Source organism: Heptranchias perlo, chromosome 15, assembly GCF_035084215.1.
Source record: "Heptranchias perlo isolate sHepPer1 chromosome 15, sHepPer1.hap1, whole genome shotgun sequence".
NCBI classification, from domain to species: domain Eukaryota; kingdom Metazoa; phylum Chordata; class Chondrichthyes; order Hexanchiformes; family Hexanchidae; genus Heptranchias; species Heptranchias perlo.
Window position 1 is genome coordinate 42,571,126 of NC_090339.1, and position 24,846 is coordinate 42,595,971.

At 42.4% G+C, this 24,846-nt stretch overlaps 1 protein-coding gene across 5 annotated transcripts in view; it reads left to right on the forward strand.

The window, feature by feature from the left end:
• The window catches only part of tenm1 (teneurin transmembrane protein 1), a 539,174-nt gene that overhangs the window by 368,066 nt on the left and 146,262 nt on the right, over window positions 1-24,846 (forward strand). For 4 of the 5 annotated variants that reach the window (XM_067997123.1, XM_067997125.1, XM_067997124.1 and 1 more), the window contains 3 exons: window positions 16,613-16,798; window positions 16,924-16,950; window positions 18,729-18,875. In XM_067997123.1, the coding sequence (XP_067853224.1) occupies window positions 16,613-16,798; window positions 16,924-16,950; window positions 18,729-18,875 (360 nt within the window). The remainder of the gene's footprint in view (window positions 1-16,612; window positions 16,799-16,923; window positions 16,951-18,728; window positions 18,876-24,846) is intronic. The other variant, XM_067997122.1, reaches the window with a different exon arrangement.

The following is a 24,846-nucleotide window of genomic DNA, read 5'->3' on the forward strand; positions in this document are numbered from 1 at the left end:
AATTAATGAGCTTCTAGTACTGTAGCACATGTGGTGGAACCAAGTTTATAAATTTGCAATCTATTTGGGGGATTATTTTCTCTGTCTAAAACCTGTGCCTTTGCAATTGAAATAAATGGAAAAGAAAATTGCCAAGATGTAAAACTGGTGGCCCATTTTCTTTCACCTGTTTTAAACCCGGCAATAAAAGTTAATATTACCCCCCCTTGGGGATTTGATGGCACAATGGTTTTAACAATAATTTCTTTTAATTCAAGTTTTAGTTCAAATTCAAGGCAAGTCAGTTAATATTGCTTCCATCTGTTCGGAGCTCAGTAAAACCAGAAAGGGCTTTCTGAATCCAGGTCCTTGCCTAGGACTCGAAATCAATTTGGTACTGATCTGATGGATCAAAGGGATGGAGTGAGGGAAAAGGAAATGCTGCAAGGTTCTGTTTTACAGGAGAGACTGAGAGATATTGCTCTCACAGTGTAAGATGAGATCTCTGACGTGACTGTCTCTTGTAACATATGACCTCTGAAATATTGTACTGTGTAGAAAATCTTCTATACCAAAGCACCTGCAATTTGTAAATCTTAATCATAGCCATATTTCAGTAACAAATGCAAAGCAGAGTGCCAATGAAATGGCCATCATTGTCACAGCATTGTACCCTTTCTCAATTGTACTAGTCCAAGTGGTAGAATAATTATCATCCGGTAATTAGCAATTATAACACTGATATAAATGTATAAATTAAGTCTCACCATCAGTTCCTCTTTTACAAAAAGTTACAAAGAATTGTGATTGATATTGTAACTTACTGCCTATTTTTGATTGTATGAATATTTTTGCTTAATGGAAAAAGATATAATAATGGGAAAAACTTAAAGTATTTTTACCACTTATACTCTATATGATGCTTTAGTGGCACGGTAGGTTAGACACTGGCTTTTCATTACTGGGACTTGGATTCAAATCCACCCAGACAAATGGGATAAAAACCTCTCTTGGCCATAGAGCTCCAATGTAAAATTAATCTAAGCTGCTGTTAATTTGGCAATAATTGGGACTAAATGTGTACCAGCTTGGTTCAGTTGGGGTAATCCAAATGAATAAGCTTGGTTCAGTTGGATTTAAGGTTTGAGCTCCATATCTGGTTGACATTCCAAGGGAGAGCTGCACTATCGGAAGTGCTATCATTCAAATGAGATGTTAAACTGATGGCTTATTCACCTTTACCTTGTTCCAATTGGTGACTTTCCTATTGGACAAATGTCACTGTCAATCCATCACAACAGGCTACTTTGAGCATTCAAGGGCAGACTCAGTCACGAATGGCTGAGGAAAGAGTGAAAAAGCACGCCACGTGAAAAGCAAATGCCACGGTGATAGGAGTAGGAAGGATAGTCAAGAAGAGAAAGAAACAAATGCTGGTGTAGGTAATGAAAAATGTACAAAACAACAAAGCTGACTTTGTGTCTCTTCTGCCATCCCTCACCCAAAACACTAAAGCATTATTACCATGATAATCTCTCCCAGTCTCAGCCCAGTTTTGTGGGCAAACATGAAAGAGAATAAAAACTCGGCTTCAGGTTTTTGAAAGACTTTCATTGATATAACTTTACAAAACTGTGTGACAGTGACCTACTCAAAAATGCCACTCTCAAAACATTGGTATTTTTTCCCAACATTGAAGCACAGAATCTATTCTATTAATGATACGATTTTCTAAGGACTAATGCTCTGTTACTAAAACACATATTCTGAAGGAAAGAAAACTTATTCATGTATCTAAGTGAACAAATTATTACAACCATGAGGCATAAATTATAAATGTACTATAAATTAAAACCAATGATTTAATAATGGATTTGGTGGGCAAGAAAGACAAACTGATTAGCACATTTTAAACTACTTGCTCCACCAGCCTAATTTGCAAATCACTAAGAGCCCTGTGAGCTGTTATCACATACTGTGCCCCCAATATTCCTCTTGGTTCCCAGGCACAATGGAAAAGAAAAGAATGCAGGACCTGTTGGGGATGATTTTCAACTTTATCGTAAATGGGTGGCTAGCAGTTAAAAATTGGAAAAAACTTGCTCGCCCATTGGCCCTCCGAGGTCCACCCGATGCGATTCCTTGGAATGGGTGGCCGGCACTCCTGCAAAAAAACTGGTAGAAGCCTAACTGTCCATGCAGATCAAGGTCCGATACCAGTTGTGGGACCCTGTTTGCAATTTTCAATAGCAATGAGGAGAGCATGCCCGGCATATGCTCTGCCCAATGGTACCAGGTGTGGAGGGGCCTAACAGGCTGTTCTTAAAGGGGCCACTGCAGGCTGCTCAAAGAACAGGTACGTTTCAGGTATAAGAGATTTTTGAGGGATCAAGAGGAGCATTAACGTTCCTCCTAACCTGTCAAAAATCGACCCTGTGCAACCCTCCATTGGATCGTCTCCTCCCTTCTTCTCACCTACCTGAACCAGCTGGGCTCTACACTGGAGCCAAAGGAGATCTGTCCCTCTCCAATCAATAAACAGCTCGAAATGCACCCACAATGAAAATTGGGCAAAAGATCAAAATTGCCCCAAAATACATCAAGTCTTTACTCCATTTCTGAGATTTCCCCAAAGAGGCAGACCTGAGACTTGCCTACAACAGGCATAGAACAAAGGTAGCGATGGACTTGAGGTAGGAAGGGGAATTCCTGGACCTCCCACTTCATATTCCTTCACCTGTGACAAAAACGTACTCCGAATATCTCTACCTTTTGGCTCAGTGTCGATTTTTGTCTGATTACGCAAGTTGTTGTTGTTCATACCGTCAGGAATCACTATTTAAAGAAAAATATTCACAATCCAAAACCAGCCAAATAAGAGAGAATTCAACAGCTCACCATCTCGCTGTCGAATCAGCTTCAGTCACAAAAGATCAATATGCAACCTCAACCAAAGTGGTGTAGAGTGACTGAAAATAAAGCACTTAAATGGTTTTCTAGCAGCACAGATTTGTGGGTTGAGTGGATAATAGTGATAACCTGATTCAAGCAAGAGGTGTATTTGATTAGGTTTCTCAGTCCATGCCAGCGTCAGGTCATCATTTTTTAAAAGCATCAGTACCAAATCTGCCTGCTCTACTCTGGTCCTGCTGTCACAGCAAATTTAAATTTAAGTAGTAACTCTCAGGACAATGGGAGCTTTTTTTAAATTGTGAAATCAATGTAGAGAGCCAAGGTTGATAGCATAGTACACCACCAAGGTTGAAAAAAAGTAAAAGATGAAATTACTGTGCAAGTAGTGATTAGTGACCACAACCTTGGGTATTAATCGCCTGAAGACTGAGAAGGAAAGGCAAGGAGGACGTAAGGGGTTCCACAGTTTACACATGCTGGGAAAGAATAAGTTAGAGTAGGAGACTGTCCAATGAGCCTTGATCTCAACACAATGAGGGTACAGGGAGGAAGATACTTGCAGGAGCATGTATTTGCACCTTTTATGAGGAGCACAAGGAGAAAGTTCAAAGGATCATCTTCTGTACTAGAATCCAAAAAAGAGACAAGACATTTTGAAATAGAGAAGTTGGAGGGTGGCAAGGGATTGCACAGCAGAAGATAAGCCTTTTTCTTGTCTTCTATCCTGGAAGAGTAAAAGTGAGCTTTTTTTTAAAAAAAAAAGCTCCCCCTGATATGGGAGCAATATTTAAGTCTTAGGTGGACTTGGGCTTTATGGCTTCTGAATAAAATTACAGAAGGTTCATAAGTGTTTGCTTTTATTTGCTTTCAATTTTTGTTCTTATTCCATGGATTAGTAGAGAGAACAGCACAATTGACCTCTGGTGACCTAGATTAAGAGAGGAATTTGCAAGGGCTTCCACGTCTAATTACTTCCTAGTGACTGCTGCTGGAACTGCATGTGTGGATATTAGATGAGGACAGGAGTACATCAACTGTGAAGCCCTTTGTGCTTGAATAGCCCAATGATACTCACTGCCTAGGCTCACACATGAACAATGGCGAGATACCGGAGAATGTCCAGTACCCATGGACCCATAACCACTGGGGAGTTAGTGTCTTCAAGAGAGGAGGGGCGAAGAGAAAAATTTGGAGGTAAAATGAATAAAAATGTTAAGAGGTGAAGATATATGTAACAGCACTGGAAGCTTCTAGAGCATTATGCATTGCTGACTTTGAATCTTAAATAATTGTAATGAATCAAACTCAATGTAGCCATTACCAGTTTTTGCCCATAAAATGTATTGATCGTATTTTTGTTTCTAAAAATACTTCTTTGCTGACTATAATCAATATAGCACATTCATTATGAATTGAATTTGGATCGGGAGAGCACAGCTCATTGGTGCAAGATCTCAACAGAATTAATTCTCCTTCCATATCTATAACCTCATCTCCATTACATTATTTCTGATTGCCATACTTTTTGAAACCAGACACCAAGTATTAACAATAGAGGAGAAATGAGAAGTGCTTCGCCTTGATTTCTGGGAAACAGTCAGACTGTGATTTGAAATGTCAGTGACATCTGTGTAATTTTAACACTGGCTGCAAATGCTGTCAGTACTTAAAGCCTGATAACATTTTGTTATACTCCGATCAGCACAATCCTTACTCTGGGCAGATCGCAGTTAGTGTTGAATTCAAACCTTTCTGAACAATATAAATGCACAACGTGTAGACGAGAATATCTGCTGCATTAGTTTGTGAACTTAATTTTAGCTATTGCATGTGACCCAATATTAACTTTTAAACTTTTCCATATGGAGATTATTGGAAATAACAAAGGGGAGTTTGTATATTTTTTCTTTTCTAATTTTCTCCCTCCTCTCCTGAAAGCTTTGACTGGGCCATGATTACAGCTCTCTGCAATACCACCTAAAGTGGCCATTCTTCATTTTATGAACCTGGGCAGTGATTGTTAATAGTCAATTTGATGATAGTGGGCTTCACATCCAAACCTTATCGTGTTTTCCATCAATGTCCACACATGAGGACATTCTAAAAGGATTTGCTGGATACTTACCATGAGTGGGAATCCATCTGTTTTCCCCCTCTCTAGCTCAGGAATTTTTATTTCAAATGCAGTAGGCATTTTCACAATCCTTCCTATTTATTTATAAAGTGTGGTCCACTATAAAATAATTTCCATTCTTTTAACCATTCTGTAACTTTTCACAATCATATTTTGTTAACTCCTCCAAAGACATCATTAAAATTTATATTTTTTGTATTATATAAAGGTAAACAAAAGTACAGCATCGTCTCTTGTGAAAATTAAGGTTGGCATCTTACAATGAAATCAGGACTATTTAAAGAGGAATCTGATTGTCAGTACCCTATTTTAAGGAGGGATTCTTTTGCAGCAAATCGTTTGTTATCTCTCCTATCACCTCAAACTCATATATTTACTGTCTCAGGCACTTTTATGCTAAATTGCAGCAACAAATCACGCTACATGTGGTATATGTAGAATTCTGTGGCATGACAAATCACTTGCAGTAACCATTAAACCTTTTTTTAAAAGGAAGGTCACCAATCTTCCCTAATGGCTTGGTTGGTAGAGGAAATGCCTGATGTAGTATTAAACTATACAGAAGGTCCCAGGTTCATTCTCTGATCCGTGCTGAGTTTACTGCAATTAGTTTTGGCGCCCTTCAGTGGAGGTGGGGTGGAAATTTGCCAGGCCTTCCTGCTCCTGATTGTTCTCCTATAACTCCCCCCTGCAAGTGTGATTGTTTGGACATTGGGTGAGGACGGGGTTAAATGTGGCTGTTATGGCCTTCATGGGAAATTAACCTGCTGACATTTGACATCTGGAATTATAAGTGAAGGTTAGCGAGGTGCTGGAGGGTGATTGGTGTTGGTTGAACTATACCCAACAACAGACAGCACTTTCAGGAGAGGGTAAAAATGGGGAATACTGAGGGGGGAAAAAAGGGAAGCAACACAGCGGGGTAATTTTCCAAGTTGACACACTGGCTGCGAATATTGTGAAATCAACCTTAATTTCATCTTTAGTATAAAAAAAATTAAGTGGGGGTGGGGGAATAATATGCTATGGCCAATAATTTGACGATGCACTTTTACACTGGAGCCCCATTTTAATGGGCAAGGAGGCTTGAGGACTACTCTGGCAACACTTTGGGCTCGATATTAGGAGGGAGGCGGGTTGGCAGCGGGGGGTCGACTGGGCGCGTGAGTAACGCGCCCAGTGAATTCGGGGTGCTCCGCACGCGATCGCAGCCTAATTGAAGGCACTTACCTTGGCTTCCAGGTTTCGCACTGGAAAGCTGCGCAGCGGGTGGACTGCGCACCCCCATCATAGGTTGTCAGCTGCAGGAGCCCCATTTAAAGGGGCAGTCCTCCACTGACTGATGCTGCAGAAAGGAGCCAAAATTGCAGCATGGAGCAGCCCAAGGGGAAGGTTGCTTCCAGGTTTAATGATGCCTCACTCCAGGTCCTACTTGATGGGGTGAGGAGGAGGCGGACAGAGATCTTCTCCCCGGTGGACGGGAGGAAGTGACCTGCCTCTGCCATCACGAAGGCCTGGCTCGAGGTGGCAGAGGAGGTCACCTGCACCACCAACATATCATGCATCTGCATACAGTGCAGGAGGCGCTTCAATGACCTAAGTAGGTCAGCCGAAGTGAGTACACTTACTCATTCCCCTACACTCCGTCTGCCACATCACCGCCCCCACCCCACATCTCCTTCTGCACTGCCAACACTACTCTCACATCACTCCTCATGCCCACTCAAAGCTTATCCTCATCTTATCTGCACTTATTCACCTCGCCCACCACTACCACTCGACCCAATCCTCATACAATCTCATGGCTCCGTCTCATACTCACCCTCTCATGCATCTCTTTCACGGGCAGTCTCACCCAACCTACTACTACCTGTGCTGCAGCCACAGGGCATGCATCACATATGCGCAGTAGGAAGCGTAAGGCAAATATGTCGTGAGCATGAAGGGGACGCACAAGGGTGTTTGAGGATTTGTCATGGTTTTTTCTTATATTTGATTTCTGATCAACTCACATTACATATTATATTGTCACCACTACTGCCATGTCTTTGCAAATCTTGTCTGGTTTGTGCAATAATGCCCTTTCCTAGACGATCACCATGAAGACCTGATGCCACCGATTGTGTCACTGCAGAGTGGGTGTAGGTGTATTTGCAGGGCTCTTTTGTGCAGACGACTGAGAGATGTCGACGATGTCCCCGGTGGCACCCTGGAAGGATGCGGAGAAGTTGTTGAGGGCAGTGGTGACTTTGACAGTGACAGGTAAGAAGATGGTGCTCGGGCCAGTCAGGAGCAGCGTGGCATGAAGGAGGCTGCAGATGTCCACGACTACATGTCGAGTGACTCTGAGCCTCCATGTGCACTGCTGCTCAGAGAGGTCCAGGAAGCTGAGCCTCAGTCTGTAGACCCTGTGGCGAGGGTAGTGCCCTCTGCGACGCATCTCTCTCTGCGGTTGCTCTCCCTCCTGCTGTGCAGGTGGATGTGTCACAGCACTGTGTTGTGGAGCTCCACGTGTCAGAGGTGGACAGCATGGCCCATGAGGCTGGTGATGCTGTTCGTCCTCTGAGGAGGTCATGACTGCAGCTACGGCGGCCCCATCAGGAAGATGTACATCTGAGGGGGTCCGCAAGGTAGGTACATGTGTCTGGGGTAAGTGTGCAAGTTGGTGAATTTTATTGTTAGGAGGAGGGTGGTGGAGGCCAAACTTTATCCAAAGTGACAGAGTGGCCTTCTGCAATGAGTGAAGGTCTCCCCCCTCAACCTGTCAAATGGACCTTTGCAGCTGCCACAGGCTGGTGGCTGCAACACGTTCATTTCAACTGGGAGGGTTTCCCCCAGTACGGAAACAATCTCAGTTGAGTTGAAAATCCCACCCCTCCTAAAATATCCTACAAATCAGGTCTGCAAACGACCTGAACTATCTACTTAATTGGTTTAAGTGGGATCCCGCCGGCTTTAATTGCCAGCGGGAGTCCCGCATGCGGGGGCTGCGCGTGCATCTAAGCGCGTTACTGGGGAACCCGCCAGGCTCCGGACCCGCCTCGGGAATCCCTGATTTTCAGAGCCCCCCACCACGAACCCGCCTGCTCCGACGTCTGAAAATCGAGCCCTTTGAGTCTTTGTGCAAGGCTCATTTATGGAACAAATCTAATGTCAATGATAGGAGATCCCCAAAATGTAATCCCAAGGCCTCAACAGAACGATAGGTTGATCACCCATATAAAACAGGCTCTGCAAACGAAGTTGTTCACTTCGGTCAGGTCCTTCTCGTTAAAGATTCATTGTAGTTCTTGCTGCATCTCTTCGGAAATCAAGGTTTTTTGCGCAATGTGGGGCAATTCCTTGAGTCTTTCTGGGAGTTTCTTAAAGCTGGACTGCATCTCTTACCTCGACTATATAGTCAAATTCTGTTAACGAACTCATTTACATGCAGTTCCGGGTATCCATCTGGGCATACCTCTCTGTTCTCCCCCAGAACCTACAAATAATTAGAACAGGCATGACAATCAGATTTGTTTGCATCTTAGACACTCTAATAGACCATATCCTTATGCTGCCATTCATGGTTTTCATACCTCGGCCTGCGCAGACTAAATTTCCCGAAGGATTCAATAACAGAACTATGCACACGCCTGCAGCCAGCCTTGTAAACCAGTTTCAGCACAGGTATAGCCTTGTCAATGGCCGTGATGATTACAGCCACGTTGATTTTTTTTGTGTGTCAGGTTCCTTTCTGGCAAGATCTCTATCACATCTCCCAATCTTCAGTACGCACTTACATCAAACAGGTCACTTATCTATTGCTTAGCAGTATTAAAGATTTTATCAATTTTTCTCTGGAAACCACTTAAAAGAAACAGACTCCCATTTCTATCATATAACAGGATTCCTACTCGTACAGACCATTACTGACTGCACCAGCGTGGCCATGTGCACCCATACCTCCAATCCATTCATGAATAGAAAGGGCCACCACTCCAAGAATGTGCAGGTGATCTGCGACCTTAGGATCAGAATTATGGACATCAATGCTCACTGCCCAGGCAACTCCTGTGATTTGTTCATCCTGCAACAATCAACAGTGCCTGCGTCATTTGAAGGGCCAATAAAACTGTTAGGCTCCTGACACTACATCGCCAAAGCAGAAGGCCTGAATTGAGGTGCAATACGGCCATGCTTCCACGCTGCCAGAATCCTCAAGCAGTTTACGCACATAAACAGGATTTCCGCCAACATCCAGTGAATTAACGCTGGCGGAGTGGACGCAGTTCTGAGGTATTTCCAAGCCACTGTTGCCTGCTGCGTCTTGCATAATTTTGTCATGCAAAGGAGCCTAACGATGGAGCAATCAGAAGAAGAAAGGCAGCAAAATTAAAAGAAGACGAGGCCTACTGTGAGACAAAGGAATTGGCTACACAATGAGCAGCTCAATCTGCAGGAGTCAACAGAGAAGGTCCAGTTGGCCAAACCTTTAATTAACTATACCTTCAATGCACAACAGCCAGCTCCACAGATGTAGAAATAAAGCATCACGTCCAGTAGGCCCTGGATGTACATCAAGGCCCATGAATAAAGATATTTTCTCCCCAATAACCTTAATCCGTCTCATACCAGGACACATGCCACTATCAGTCAACCAAGCTTTAATTAACTCTTACAATGTTTGACACAGATGTCAGTGTATTTTGCCCCATTGCTCCCCGTAGTGGAGGTGAATGCTATGTGTCGTCTTCTACCATCTTCTAAGTGTTCCTCCAGTGGAAAGGGGAAGAGTTGATGGATGTTAGTGAGTGCCTCCAGGGATGGAAGTGGCCCAGTACCTTGTTCTGCTGGAATTGAGGGTGGTCCTGTAACTGCAGGCTCTGCAGAGAGTGATGTGGTGGCTACCTGGGCCTGTATGTTTGGGCACATATGTGTAGGCATTTGAGTGGGGTGACTGGGAGGATTGGATGTAGCATCACCCTGAGAGATATCACCATTATGTGTGCTAGCTCCTGCCATTCCTCTGGTTCCTGGGATGCTCGCTCAGCAAGGATAGAGATCTGCATAAGATCAGACCACTGGATAACAACTTGTTGAAGCCTCTGTGATGGTTGTCTCATGCTGATTTCCCCAATATGGTGAATTCATACAAAACAGGCTGTTTTGATTGGAGCCCAACATTTGTATAGTGCCAAGTTTTAACATTAATTATGGTACCTATGCCTGTGTTATGACCTTGGCCACGCAGTCATGCAACATCGCACAAATGAGAGTTGTGGACTCTTTCATTGATGCCCCCAATCTGTACATGCTGCTCAATACACTCGAAGGATGCCATGAAATTCTACTAAAGTACTTTTGTAGACAATTCCAATGAGGTCCAAAACCTTGGGTTCAGCATCTGGAAAAATCATCAAGATGGCTCTCCAACAACAACTGCAATTTGCATTTATATTGCGCCTTTAACATAGAAAAAATGTCCCAAGGCACCTCACAGAAGTATGATTAGACAGACATCGGCACTGAGCCAAAGAAGGAGCTATTAGGAGGGGTGACTAAAAGCTTGGTTAAAAAAGTGGATTATAAGGATGGCCTTAATGGGCGGAAGGGAGGTGGAAAGGCAAAGAGGTTTAGGGAGGGAATTTCAGAGCTTAGGGCCTGGACGGCTGAGGACATGGTCCCCAAGAGTGGGGCAAAAGAAACAGAGGATGGACAAGAGGCCAGAGTTGGAGGAACACAGAGTTCTCAGAGGGTTGTTAGACTGGAGAAGATTATAGAGATAGGGAGTGGCAAGGCCATGAAGGGATTTAAACACAAGGATAAGAATTTTAAATGTAATGGGAGCCAATGTAGGTAATCAAGCGCAGGGGTAATGCGTAACCAGAACCTGGAATGGGATAGGATATGGGCAGCAGAGTGTTAGATCAGCTGAAGTTTGTGGAGGGTGAGAGGTCAGCAAATAGAACATTGAAACAGTTGAGTTAAAGTGACAAAGGCATGGATAAAGATTTCAGCAGCAGATGGACTGAGGCAGGGGCGGAGACAGGTGATGTTATGCAGGTGGAAATAGATGGTATTTATGAAGGAGAGGCTATCGGGACGGAAGCTCGGCTCAGGGTCAAATAGGATGCTGAAGTTGCGAACAGTCTGGCTCAACCTGAGGCAGTGGCCGAAGAGGGGTTTGGAATTAGTGGCAAGAATACAGAATTGTGGCTGTGGCCAGAATTCGCTCCCGAAATGATGGAGAAGCTCAAAAGCGGAAATCCGGAACTTGCTCCTAGTGGCTCGCCGGCGATATGACAGCTTTGAATTAAAGGGCCCTCGCATGCTGCAATTGGAGAAATCATTGAAAAAGTGCCCACTTGCTTATCTGCCCAGCTGGAAAGTAACTAATTATACCACCAAACAAGTAAAATACCAGGTCTAAACTAAGTTTTAACTTAATGGCTGCCAAACAATTAAAAATTAACTTTTAAAAATGTAGAGTCTCATAATACTCCTTATTTTAATAGTTTTTGGTCATTAATTTTTTAATTTAAAAAAAATTAATTTTGTTTTACTTTTCCCTTTTGTCTCTTTAATTCAATTATTTCTTTACCATTTTATAAAAATTTTTTTTATTTACAATGACATACAGCATACTAATTTTAAATGAATGAAGTCTGCTTGCCTGCTTGAGCAATGCAGCCTGAATCTGTGGGCGTGACTTCTCTTCCTGACAGATTTTGTGGGGGTGCCTTCTCCTCACAGACTTTTCCAGCCGCACGGCAACTCACGCTGCTCAGAGTCTGGGTTGATAGCGCACATTTTTTTTTAAAGTTCAAATTCAAGCAATTCGATGCCAGAGAGACTGCAGTAAGTATTTTCGCTAATTTAATTTGCAGGAGCTGCGGTCCTGCTGTTCTGCGTGATTTCTGGCCCAATGGCTTTGGTCTTCCCAATATTTAACAGGAGAAAATTGAGGACTAGATGCACCCAGTGGGTCATGCGCTAAGTGCTGGAAAGAATGTTAAAATATTTAAATTAACCAAACTTGCTTTGTTAGGGGAGGCCAGCCTCTTGTTTCATGGCGTTGGGACCATATTATCAGCATCACCATCAGTTTAAAACAGCTCTAAATATTATTGATTAACTTTAAGTCCTTTTTTCTGTCAACTTCTGTTTTGTTTGGAATATTTGCTTTCAGTGAACATGCGGACATCACCAGGGAAATGACTTGGAGGTGTTGCTGAGTCCACTGGTGTGAGGGAGATGAATGAATACGCACTTGAGCTAATAAAATTGCTGAAGCACTCTCAGTTAATGGCTGTATCTGTACTGATCATAATTCAGCTCCCTCACACTACTGGGTTCATTGAATCTGAAAGTCAATTCAGCCAACAGCACCATTAGTAGGATTTAAATAAAAATATTCAAAGATCAACAGAAATAAATAGAAGGAAAATGTTAATCATAATCCTTCAGGAGTACCTGTGTTTTTTCTATAAAAGAAATAATGAAAGTAAGATTCACCTTTTTTCCACTAATTTTCTTCCCTCCTAACTTGAAGGCACAGACTTATGCTGGTGAATGTTTCCACAGGTATTGGCAGTCCTCTAGTTCATCATCCACATAGCCATTCTTCATGTTTGACTCTGGACAGTTAAGTATTGGCAGGCTATTCAATTGTGGGGGCATTAATTCTGTGAGCCCAATCCTGTGCCCGACCAGTCCCCCCACATACGCATTTTCCATCAGCGGTCATTCGATAGCAATCAGAAGGAACAACATCGGGTGATTTTTTTTTTCCCCCCTCTATAGGCAAGGCCAATTGTAAGATTGCTAATGGTACCCCTGATATGATAGCCAACTCAGCACAAATAAGGGAATGAATCCTTCACCTTCTGATTTTTATGGCTTAGTACTAAGACAGTGCCTTTAGCAATTAGGCCATCCAGAGAGCTAAAACTCACCTTTTAAAGAGATTACAATATACTCAATTCTTCGAAGCTAATAGGAAGATCAATCATTGCGATGGAAATGAGCATTGAGGATTGCTTAGATGTGACCTTACAAGGAAATGGCCCTTGTAATACACTGAACGGAGCAGACTAGCATAGATATTAGCATGGAAATTTGAATGTATTTTTCACTGTACACTTAATAGATACACTGTGAAATGGAACAGATCATAACTTATTCCATGGTCCAGTCTTTGAAATATGAAGATCAAGTCTACAATCCCGTGAACTGGGAAAGCAGGTGTGGAATTGGCGCAGAGGGAACACTGAATTGCAAGACTAGGTTCAGTGCCCATTTATTTCTGGCCTGCATTTCCAGGTTCCTCTTTTTTTCGTGAGCTTGAAGTGTTTGTGTCCATTTCCTTATTAAGAACCCAGATTTTATACAAAAATATTAAAATTCACACCCAGCACAATCCAGCAGTATTTGTACCAGGCTTGCTCTCTTTTCTTTGTGTGTCCATTTGAAATAGAAGCATGGAAACCTCCATGGATCCAGGAGTTCTTAAGTAGCTTCTGGCAGTTGACCCATTGAATTGTCTTTTAATTCCTTCATGAAAGTTTTTGGTTTAAGGTCTCAGATTTTCTCAAGTTTGCAGAATTTCTCAGCATGCAACCAGTGCACTGACAGGAGTTGAAAGTTAAAAGGTTATGTCCCCTCATCCTTTCAGGATTTAAGAGTTAATTTGTTTTTTCCAAAAGTCATTGAGGAAAAACTGGATATTAAACTGTCAGCGTTTTTATTTCAGGCATGTCTATAATTTATTAACAATAAACAGATGAACAGGAGCGTGTGTGAACAGAAGCACCTGTGATCATGTTACAGGCCATATAAGTTTACAGCACTGAAGGCGATCATTCGGCCCTTCATACCTGTAAGCTCTTTTCGAGAACAATCCAAAACTAATCCCACTGACCTGCTTATCCCCATAGCCTTGTATCTTCCTCTGCTTCAAATATTTATTCAAGTTTCCCTTAAAAGATACATTAGAGTCATAGAGTTATACAGCACGGATAGAGGCCCTTCGGCCTATCGTGTCCGCGCCAGCCATCAGCCCTGTCTACTCTAATCCCATATTCCAGCATTTGGTCCGTAGCCTTGTATGCTATGGCATTTCAAGTGCTCATCCAAATGCTTCTTGAATGTTGTGAGGGTTCCTGCCTCCACAACCCTTTCAGGCAGTGAGTTCCAGACTCCAACCACCCTCTGGGTGAAAAAGTTCTTTCTCAAATCCCCTCTAAACCTCCCGCCTTTTACCTTGAATCTATGTCCCCTTGTTATAGAACCCTCAACGAAGGGAAAAAGCTCCTTAGTATCCATCCTATCTGTGCCCCTCATAATTTTGTACACCTCAATCATATCCCCCCTCAGCCTCCTCTGCTCCAAGGAAAACAAACCCAATCTTCCCAGTCTCTCTTCATAGCTGAAGCGCTCCAGCCCTGGTAACATCCTGGTGAATCTCCTCTGCACCCTCTCCAAAGCGATCACATCCTTCCTGTATTGATCTCTGCCTCAACTATTCCCTGTGGCAAAGCATTCCATGCAAACCTTTGTGTAAAGACATTTCTGCTAGTCACTCTCCTGTAAGAGATGATTTTAAATTTATGACCTATCATCACTCATCGATTCTCCAATCAGAGCAAGCAGTCTTTCTTTATTCACCTTATCAAAACTCTTCATAATTGAAAAACCTCTATTAAATCTCCTGTTAGCCTTCTCAGCTCTCCACTCTCTCCTCATAATTTTGGATTCAGATGAAGGATAACAAGGGATTAGTCACACTATTAAGGGTATACTATGGACCACCAAATAGTGGTGAGCTAGCAGAGGGAAAAATTTGTAGGAAAATCGATGAAATTAGTTTTAAAAAAACACAATTATAAATCATGGGGGATTTCAACTACCAGCAAATAATCAGGTAAGTTGATGGACTAGATGGGGAGAAGTGGGTGTATGGCCAAGATTCCTTTCTGACCCAATATATAAGAAGCCCAACAAGAGAGGAAGCATTGCCAGATGTAATGGGAAATGTAAGCATAGGAGCACATATAGGGAGTAGTGAGATCACAATATAATGAGATTTAAGATAATGCTTGAGAGAGATATTTACAGTACAAAGACCAAAATAATAGATTGGATAAAACCACCGTTGAGGGGATGAGGATGGAGGTAAGGGAGGTAAACTAGAGAAAAACATTGACAGAGGTAGACGAACAGTGGGCAATATTTAAAGGAGAGATTGATAAAATTCAAAGAGAAATATATTTCACTAAAAAATAAGAATAGACCAGCCAAGAGTGCAATGCCATAGATAAATAGAGGTGAAGATAAATATGAAGTTCCCACTGGTTGGTGTGACCAAACCTGTAAATATGATTAGTGTAATCTTGGTGGATATAGCACATAAGGCTTTGCTGGCTGATGATTATCCTGGCATGCCTTCTTTTATACAGTACCGCATAAAGTGAGACATGCATCTGAAGAATCATCCAGACCTTCACACATATCTGTGCCATCAGGTCTGCCATCACAATCTACCTTTAAAGCCGGAACCTCTGTATGCATGAATTGTTTGCTAAAGGTGTCTGGTCACCTCACTTGGCAGATGCGAGTGTGCACGTGTTGGTGGGTGGCCAAAGAACACCTCTCGTGCAGCCTGGTCTGTCTACCATCCTTTCAGTGATCCTTCTCTTCTAAACACCTCTGACACGGGATTTCCACTGGGAAATATATTCATGCTAGTAATGGCGCAAGGGGTAATAAAAAAAAACTTTAAAACTATTGGCATAAAGGCTCATTAGAACTTAAGTGACAACAGAAAAAGAAAAGAAATGAAGAAAAATGAGCCAGACCTGCTGCTCTCATCATTCCCCACCTCCCTTCATAGTATTGGTTGCACTCATGAGAAGTGTTTGCCTGGACCATATGCGAAGAATTTAAGTATGCTGACTTGCTGAATCGAGTGAGATCAGCTCCCCATTCCATGAGACATCACACTCACACAGTGATCTTGGATCCATTTCTGCTGACATTACAGAATCAGCTCTCCTGTTCCTGAAGTTTGTATTGAGCTTGGTTGGAGCCGAAAGTTAAAATCCAGCAGGTTTGTTTAGTGCCTTCAAAATTCAACCCGATAAAAACTTTTCACATGCAATATGACTGGCTGAAGTCCTACATTTGTTCCTCTTGGTTCAGTCTGAAACAAGGGAACTCCTTAAACCCAGTGCAGAACCAGGCCAACAAACAGTACACGAACATCTTCCAATATACAGTCACCATGCACGGCATATGTTTCTTCAAATGAGACTAGCAGTACAGCCATCTGTTTCCAGATTATACAGGGATGTTACTCTCTGTTGCAGTGTAAGAATTAATGCCTTTCTGTAGCAAATTTGGACCAAAACCAAGCACCTCAGCCAAATGTTCAGTTTTCCCCAATTGTAAACTACTGAAATCCAGTTTGGCTCACTTTTAAAATCCCCTCTGTTGATCTTCTAAAGAAAATTTTAACTTGGCATTTGTCATGTGGTCCAAATGTGCCAAGTATAAGTAGTCAAATGATTAAGATGTTATAACAGCAAATGATTCTCTTGTCTCTTGCAGAAATTTGTGAGGTGGATTGTGGCAAGCATGGCGTATGTTTAGGTGGGTTATGCCACTGTGAGGAGGGTTGGGGTAGCCTAGCTTGTGACCAGCACACATGTCACCCACGCTGCACTGAGCATGGAAAGTGCAAGGATGGCAAATGTCAGTGCAGTCCTGGCTGGGAGGGAGAGCACTGTACCGTTGGTAAGAAAAATCCAGAGACTCTGTCGTCTCCAAAATCAAACTATTTTATCAGTATTTTTCCATTTGGCATTCATTATACTCTTTGTATTATTCTTGCCTCAAAAATCTTTCTGTTTTTTTTTAAGCGCAACATTTGGACAATGTTGTAAAAGGTAAGAGTGAGTCCATAATATCTCTCCATTCATCTACAGTGATATAACAATAAGTACATCATTAGAACAGAAAACTTTAACCAAAATATTTTTTGAGATTGGGATCTCTTTAAACTATTCAGCAGCATTTTATAAAAAAGATAGCAAAATGGGTAATGAAAACAAGATGTTTAGTTAAGGGTGTTCTGACTTCAATGGTAATAAAAATCGGCACACAGTCAAAATCTACCCCTAGTGAGGGACAACTGTGGATGGGTAGAATACTCCCGAAATTGTGCCCTACATTATCTTGCCACAAACTGATATTTCACAACACCTTACCCCTTTGAGGGTATTACTCATTCAAAGCAAAAATAAACTGGGAGGGGCTAAGATTTTCCAGCATCCTGCTGAAATGTTCCCATACATATATTCCCATTTGCCCTGTTTACTATAAAATGGAATCTGATGCTTTTACATAAACTAGAAGTAGATCTTAGACATTTTGCTTTTTCTGTTGCCGCAATGGTGAGATCATAATTAAGGCAAAAACAAATACCTTGCCTCACAGAACTGCTTGTGTCTGCAGAATGGACTCACTTGAGCTTTATTAACTTAATTCTGATCCCATGAAAGCAAACAACAGATGAACAATGTTAGATTAAAATAAGATTAATTAAACTCATTATAGATTGGTTGTTCTGGCCAAGTGAGCAAGCCTCCAATATAAGATCATCAGTATTTGAGAGAATGTTGAAAATAACAAAGACAACAACATTAAGATCAATCATTTGAGTAAACAAAAATGTATTACCATTATAATTCATGCTCTTGATGTGGATTTAATATCACAATATGGTAGTGAGCTGACTATTGTATTCTGTAATACTCTTGATCTAAAGTGAAGGAGGGTATTTTTCCTGGAGAAGGGAGAGAAAATGGGAAGGAAAGGCAATGTCCAACATTTTGTTCTAGCTCTTAACTACCAGCCACAGAGTAGCATTGATAGAAATCTGAGAACAGGTTTCCTGCCCAGCCTCTGAGGCAGGGATCAATGGAGTAGAGGGGCAAAACATAATTTGAAGAAAAATTGGCAATAATACAAGAAATTCCAGATCATTTTACTTATAAATGATGACCAGTGTAATAAAAAATAGTTTGCTATTAAATTACTAGTTGATATCAGCGGATGAGTTTGTACATAAAATTAAATGGGCAAAATAAGGCATGCACATGAGATGCAACCCTTGTCTATTCCCTACCTCCCACACCATTGTCCAGGGCCCCAAACAGCAACTTATGTATACTTCCTTCAACCTAGTATACTGTATTCGCTGCTTGTGGTGCAGTCTTCTCTACACTGGGAAGACCAAATGCAGATTAGGTGACCACTTTGTCACACACTTCCATTCAGTCCACAAATGCAACCTTTTGCATCCTGTTGCTTGCCACTTTGATTCCCCGTTCCACTCCCACTCTGACCTCTCCGTCTTTGGCTGCCTGCACAGTTCCAGTGAAGCTCAATACAAACTCAAGGAAGGGTTATACCTTACCTGTTCTCTCCGCAGACTTTTTTTTTTGTTTTTTATTTCAAAATAAGACATGTTCCTTTTGCTAGTTCCATATGCTGTTTTCAAAAATGGTATTAGGATTGCATTAACTTGTGTCCATCCTAAGTGTGTCTCTGTTAAAGCAAAAGCTCTTATCTTTTGTTTGAAAGTATTCTATTTTTCATATATGTATATCTTAAGGATATAATACTGGTACAATATTAATTGATTTTTAAAAATTTCTGACAGAGGGATGTCCTGGCTTGTGCAATGGAAATGGAAGATGTACGTTGGACCAGAACGGATGGCATTGTGTTTGCCAAGCGGGCTGGAGTGGGACAGGATGTAGTGTCATCATGGAAATGGTGTGTGATGATAACAGAGATAACGATGGAGGTACAGTAATTCACTATGAATTTAAAATTGAAGGGAAGGCACCTCTGTCCTACTCTTTTTTTTCAAATGTTGTCCCCTTCTTTCCCCAAAGCACTGACTTTTGCTGTGATACGATTTCACAAGTGCCGAAAGCTCTCTAGTGTCTGTGTGACCAGACTCCAAACAAAGGAGCCATTCTTCAATTGTGAACCACTAGACAGTGATCGTATAAAAATTATTCAACCAGAAAAAGCCTCATAGTCGAGCCCAATCCTGTCCTCATCCAACATCCACACATGTGCTCTTTGCCGAAGGGGTCACTGTTTGGAAATCGTAAATGGGGACCTTTGGTGAATGTTTTGCCTACTTAGCCCATAGCTTTGCAGACCAACTGTAACACCTGAGTGCTACTTGTCTGGTTGAGATCAGCTAACTCAGCCCAGATAGGGTACCTTCTTCTCTATACTAATTTGTAAATAGATTTACCTGTTATATGAAAACATAGATGTGGTTTACGCTTGATTTAACACATTTGACAGTATAACTCAACGGTTGGGGAGAGGTTAGTTTTGTAAAGTCAAGCTTCATGGAGCTCGTAAAGTCAATCATTATGGATTTTGGAGGTCTGTCCTAATGAAAATTCTAATCTGTGCAACCTCTAGTCTGACTGCTTCCTACTGATCTCCTCTGGTACTGCCCCCTTCCCTTTCAAATCTGCCATCATCATTCCCCTCCTCAAAAAACCCATCCTTGACCTTTCTGTCCTTGCAAACTACTGCCCCATCTCCAACCTCACTTTCCACTCCAACATATTTGAACATATTGTCGCCTCGAATCCGTGCCCATCATTCCCACAACCCCATGTTTGAACCTCTCTAATCAGGTTTCTGCCCCTGCCATAGTACTGAAACGGCCCTTATCAAAATCACAAATGACATCCTATGTGACTGTGACCATGATGCACTATCCCTGCTCATTCTTCTCGATCTGTCTGCAGCCTTTGACATGGTTGACCACACCATCCTCCTCCAATGCCTCTCCTCCATTGTCCAGCTGGGTGGGCCTGCCCTTGCCTGGTTCCATTCTTATCTATCCCATCATAGCCAGAGAATCTCTTGCAATAATTTCTCTTCCCATTCCCACACTGTTACCTCTGGAGTCCCCCAAGGATATATCCTTGGCCCTCTCCTATTTCTCATCTACATGCTGCCCCTCAATGACATCATCTGAAAACAAAACATCAGTTTCCACATGTATGCTGATGACACCCAGTTCTATCTCACCACCTCGACCCCTCCACTGCCTCCGTGTTGTCAGACTTCTTGACCGAACATCCAGTCTTGGATGAGCCGAAATTTCTTCCAATTAAACATAGGGAAGGCCGAAGCTGCCACAAACTTCATTCCCTCACCATCGATTCCATCCTTCTCCCTGACCACTATCTGAGGCTGAACCAGACTGGTCACAGCCTTGGCATCCTATATGACCCTAAGCTCCAACCCTATATTCTCTCCATCACCAAGACCGCCTACTTCCACCTCAATAATATCGCATGTCTCCGCCCCTTCCTCAACCCATCTGCTGTTGAAACCCTCATCCATGCCTTTATTACCTCCAGACTTGACTATTCCAATGGTCTCTTGGCCGGCCTGCCATCGTCCACCTTCTATAAACTTGAGCTCATCCAACTCTGCTACCTGTATCTTAACTTGCACAAAATCCTGTTCTCCTGTCACCCCTGTGCTTGCTGACCTACATTGGCTCCCGGTCCAGCAACACCTCAAATTTAAAATTCTCATCCCTGTGTTCAAATCCCTTCATGCCGTTGCCCCTCCTTATCCCGTATAACCTCCTCCAGCCCCACAACCCTCCAGGAACTCTGCGCTCCTCCAATTCTGGCTGCTTGTGCAGCCTTGATTTCCTTCGCCCCACCATTGGCGGCCGTGCTATCAGCTGTCTAGGCCGCAAGCACTGGAATTCGCTCCCCAAACCTCTCCGCATCTCCACCACTCCTTTAAGACGCTCCTTAAAACTTACCGCTTTGACCAAGCTTTTGGTCACCAGTCCTGATATCTCCTTATGTGGCTCAGTGTCAAATTTTGTTTGATAATGCTAACCCCATAAAACTGAATGACCCTAACTTGCTGTTATCTTGCTCTGGTGTTAAAGGTGACGAATTCCCCCACTCTGCTGTAAACTGTCAAATGTATACATTTATTGCACCCCGGCTGGTGTTACAGTGATCCCCCGTGGCTGCCTGAAGAGTCTATAACGTAGAATTTGAATGCGGTAATCACATTCATAGCCACAGAGAGAGCAGTACAGGCAGATGACCATTGTGGTAAATGGCACAGCTACTCTATTATCTCATTGGTGATGCGCACTCTTCTGATGCACTTCTCTGTAAGGTGCTTATATAACCTGTGGTACCTGTGTATTCTATTGGGGGGAGGGTGTTATATCTGGTGGGGTTCATCCTCCTTAAACGTTGCCTGACTCTACAGTCAGGATGGAGCTAATCTTCCTCCATAATAATGGCATACAAGGGTATGTCTGTACGGAATGTCATACCTACTCCTGAGAAGGCCTCACTGGGGAGAGTGAAAATCTCCAAGTGCTCTCGACTAAAACTCCACACTCTTCAGACTCACAGACCCCACAATTTTGCCTGTCTCAGATGGTCCTGGCAACTGATGCATCTTATAATTCTGTGTCCTAACTTGCTGCATATTAACTATTTTTTGTAACCTTTTTTCATCGATGACAAACACTATAAACTAAATATTTATCACACAAGGATATATTCCATTATTGATTACATACAATTGACATTCAGAAACAGAATCTATCACGAAGAAATGTGGATGTAAAATGTTAACTACAGCACATAGACTACAAAATGTGTCTGCAACAAATATATCCAATGAATATATATCTCATTCCTTAAGGACAAAATTACTAGAATTTCTTAATAGCCCTTGACAATGTTCGCAAGAATAGGAGCATGTTTGAAGTAGACTAAGCATGTGCCAAGTGACTATTCTATGGAATTCATACCTACCTTTAGGCTGTCATTTTTCAGGTTAAAATTTCATTTCTTCAAATACAGCTATGACTTGTGAATGCTTCAAAATGATACGCTGTAGAAATAATTACTGCAGTGAGGCACATCATTCCCAGCTTTCACTGTTAGCCTTTTTTGTCATGTTCCATTTACAATATGTGAATGCATTTGTAGATCGCCTGTTCAATTCCCAAATTGCAATTCGGTGTTTGAATTTCAGTGGTAGCCACTCCAGGGCAGTTTGTCATGCAATGGATTCCAATCATAATCAGGCTACTGAATGGCTTGAAGTTTTTGAGTACATAGACACATTGCCCGATTATATTTTACAGTATCAAAAAAATCAATTAATTTGCATATCGGCTGCACTTTTCAGAGCAAAATATTCATGTTGTGCAATCTATATGTAAGTTAATATATATTTTTCCCCCGGGTAGGGTTCAAGTTGAGCTATAGCCTACATTCAAGGTTGGCCTATATATGTGTGACAACATAGCATGCTTTTTTACTTTTTCTCAATTTCTAGTCAGCTTTTGGTTATTGCCCTGCTTGTGATCAATGAACACTGTTAACTTTCATCAATTGCATCACCTAAATTTATTGCACCAGCTGAAATCGAATAACTCAACACAGGCCTTGGATCAGACCTGGGCCTGTTGGTTTGTCTGGCTCAGAATCGCACTGAGCAGTGCCATTATCCAATTGGCCATTCCAGGCACCCTTTCATTCCTATTACGTTTCACTTTAGGGAGCCAAATAATAACCCTATTCCAACAAGGAGTTGTAATACAATTAATGTTTTGTATATGGTTTCTCTAATAGTAACAAAACCACAGGCAAGCAGCGTGGAATAGAAATGCTGTTTTATGTACGGTTTCTCTAATATTAAGAAAGCTACAAGCAATCTGTACGATACCAGAGTGTGTGTTGTAAAAATGGCTTCCTTTTTCACACCTGTTATTTTGTATTTGCATAATTTGTTTTTGTAATAAAATACAATCCAAGGTATAAAGTACTTCAATGAACTGAACATTATTTGAGTTGGGATCACACTATGCGATATTAGTAATGAATGCATTAGCGTGTTTGTACAAAGTTTCTTTACACAAGTAGTGTACAGAGGAATTTCATCTGAACATGGTGATGCGCTCATTACTAATAAAGCACAGTATAATTTCAACTCACATGTAAAGTTCTGATTAGATTAAGGCATGAAGTTTTCATCAATTTAAACTGATGAGGTTTGCTCCCAATGACAGAATCATAGAAAGGTTGCAGTACAGAAGGAGGCCATTCGGGCCCATCAAATCCACGTCGACTCTATGCAAGAGCAAACCAGCTAGTCCCATTCTCCTGTCCTATCCCCATAGCCCTGCAATTTTTTTTCCTTTCAAGTACTTATTCAGTTCCCTTTTGAAAGCCATGATTGAATCTGCCTCCGCTACCTCCTTGGGCAGTGCATTCTAGATCCTAACCACTCAATGTGTAAAAAAGATTTTCCTCATGTCACCTTTGGTTCTTTTGCCAATCACCTTAAACCTATGTCCTCTGGTTCTTGACCCTTCCGCCAATGGGAACAGTTTCTCTCTATCTACTCTGTCTAGACCCTTCATGATTTTGAATACCTCTATCAAATCTCCTTGCAACCTTCTCTGTTCCAAAGAAAACAACCCCAGCTTCTTCATTCTATCCATGTAATTAAAATCCCTCATCCCCGGAATCATTCTAGTAAATTTCTTGTGCACCATCTCTAAGGCCTTTACATCTTTCCTAAAGTGTGGTGCCCAGAACTGGACACAATACTCCAGTGGTGGCCGAACCAGTGTTTTATAAAGGTTCATTATGACTTCCATATTTTTGTACTCTATGCCTCTATTTATAAAGCCCAGGATCCCGTATGCTTTTTTAACCGCTTTCTCAACCTGCCCAGTCCCGTTAAACGATTTGTGCACATATACCCCCAGAACTCTCTGTTCCTGTACCCCTTTTTAGAATTGAGCCCTCTAGTTTATTTGGCCCCTCCTCATTCTTCCTACCGAAATATATCACTTTACATTTTTCTGCATTAATTTTCATCTGCCACGTATCCGCCCATGCCACTAGCCTGTCTATATCCTCCTGAAGTCTATCACTATCCTCCTCACTGTTTACTACCCTTCCAAGTTTCCAAGCCTTCTTGAACCGCTGCAGCCCGTGTGGTGAAGGTTCTCCCACAGTGCTGTTAGGAAGGAAGTTCCAGGATTTTGACCCAGCGACGATGAAGGAATGGCGATATATTCCCAAGTCGGGATGGTGTGTGACTTGGAGGGGAATGTGCAGGTAGTGTTGTTCCCATGTGCCTGCTGCTTTTGTCCTTCTAGGTGGTAGTGGTCGCGGGTTTGCGAGGTGCTGTCGAAGAAGCTTTGGCAACTTGCTGCAGTGCATCCTGTGGATGGTACACACTGCAGCCACGGTGCGCCGGTGGTGAAGGGAGTGAATGTTTAGGGTGGTGGATGGGGTGCCAATCAAGCGGACTGCTTTGTCCTGGATGGTGTCGAGCTTCTTGAGTGTTGTTGGAGCTGCACTTATCCAGGCAAGTGGAGAGTATTCCATCACACTCCTGACTTGTGCCTTGTAGATGGTGGAAAGGCTTTGGGGAGTCAGGAGGTGAGTCACTCGCCACAGAATACCCAGCCTCTGACCTGCTCTTGTAGCCACAGTATTTATATGGCTGGTCCAGTTAAGTTTCTGGTCAATGGTGACCCCCAGGATGTTGATGGTGGGGGATTGGGCGATGGTATTGCCGTTGAATGTGAAGGGGAGGTGGTTAGACTCTCTCTTGTTGGAGATGGTCATTGCCTGGCACGTGTCCGGCGCAAATGTTACTTGCCACTTATGAGCCCAAGCCTGGATGTTGTCCAGGTCTTGCATGCGGGCTCGGACTGCTTC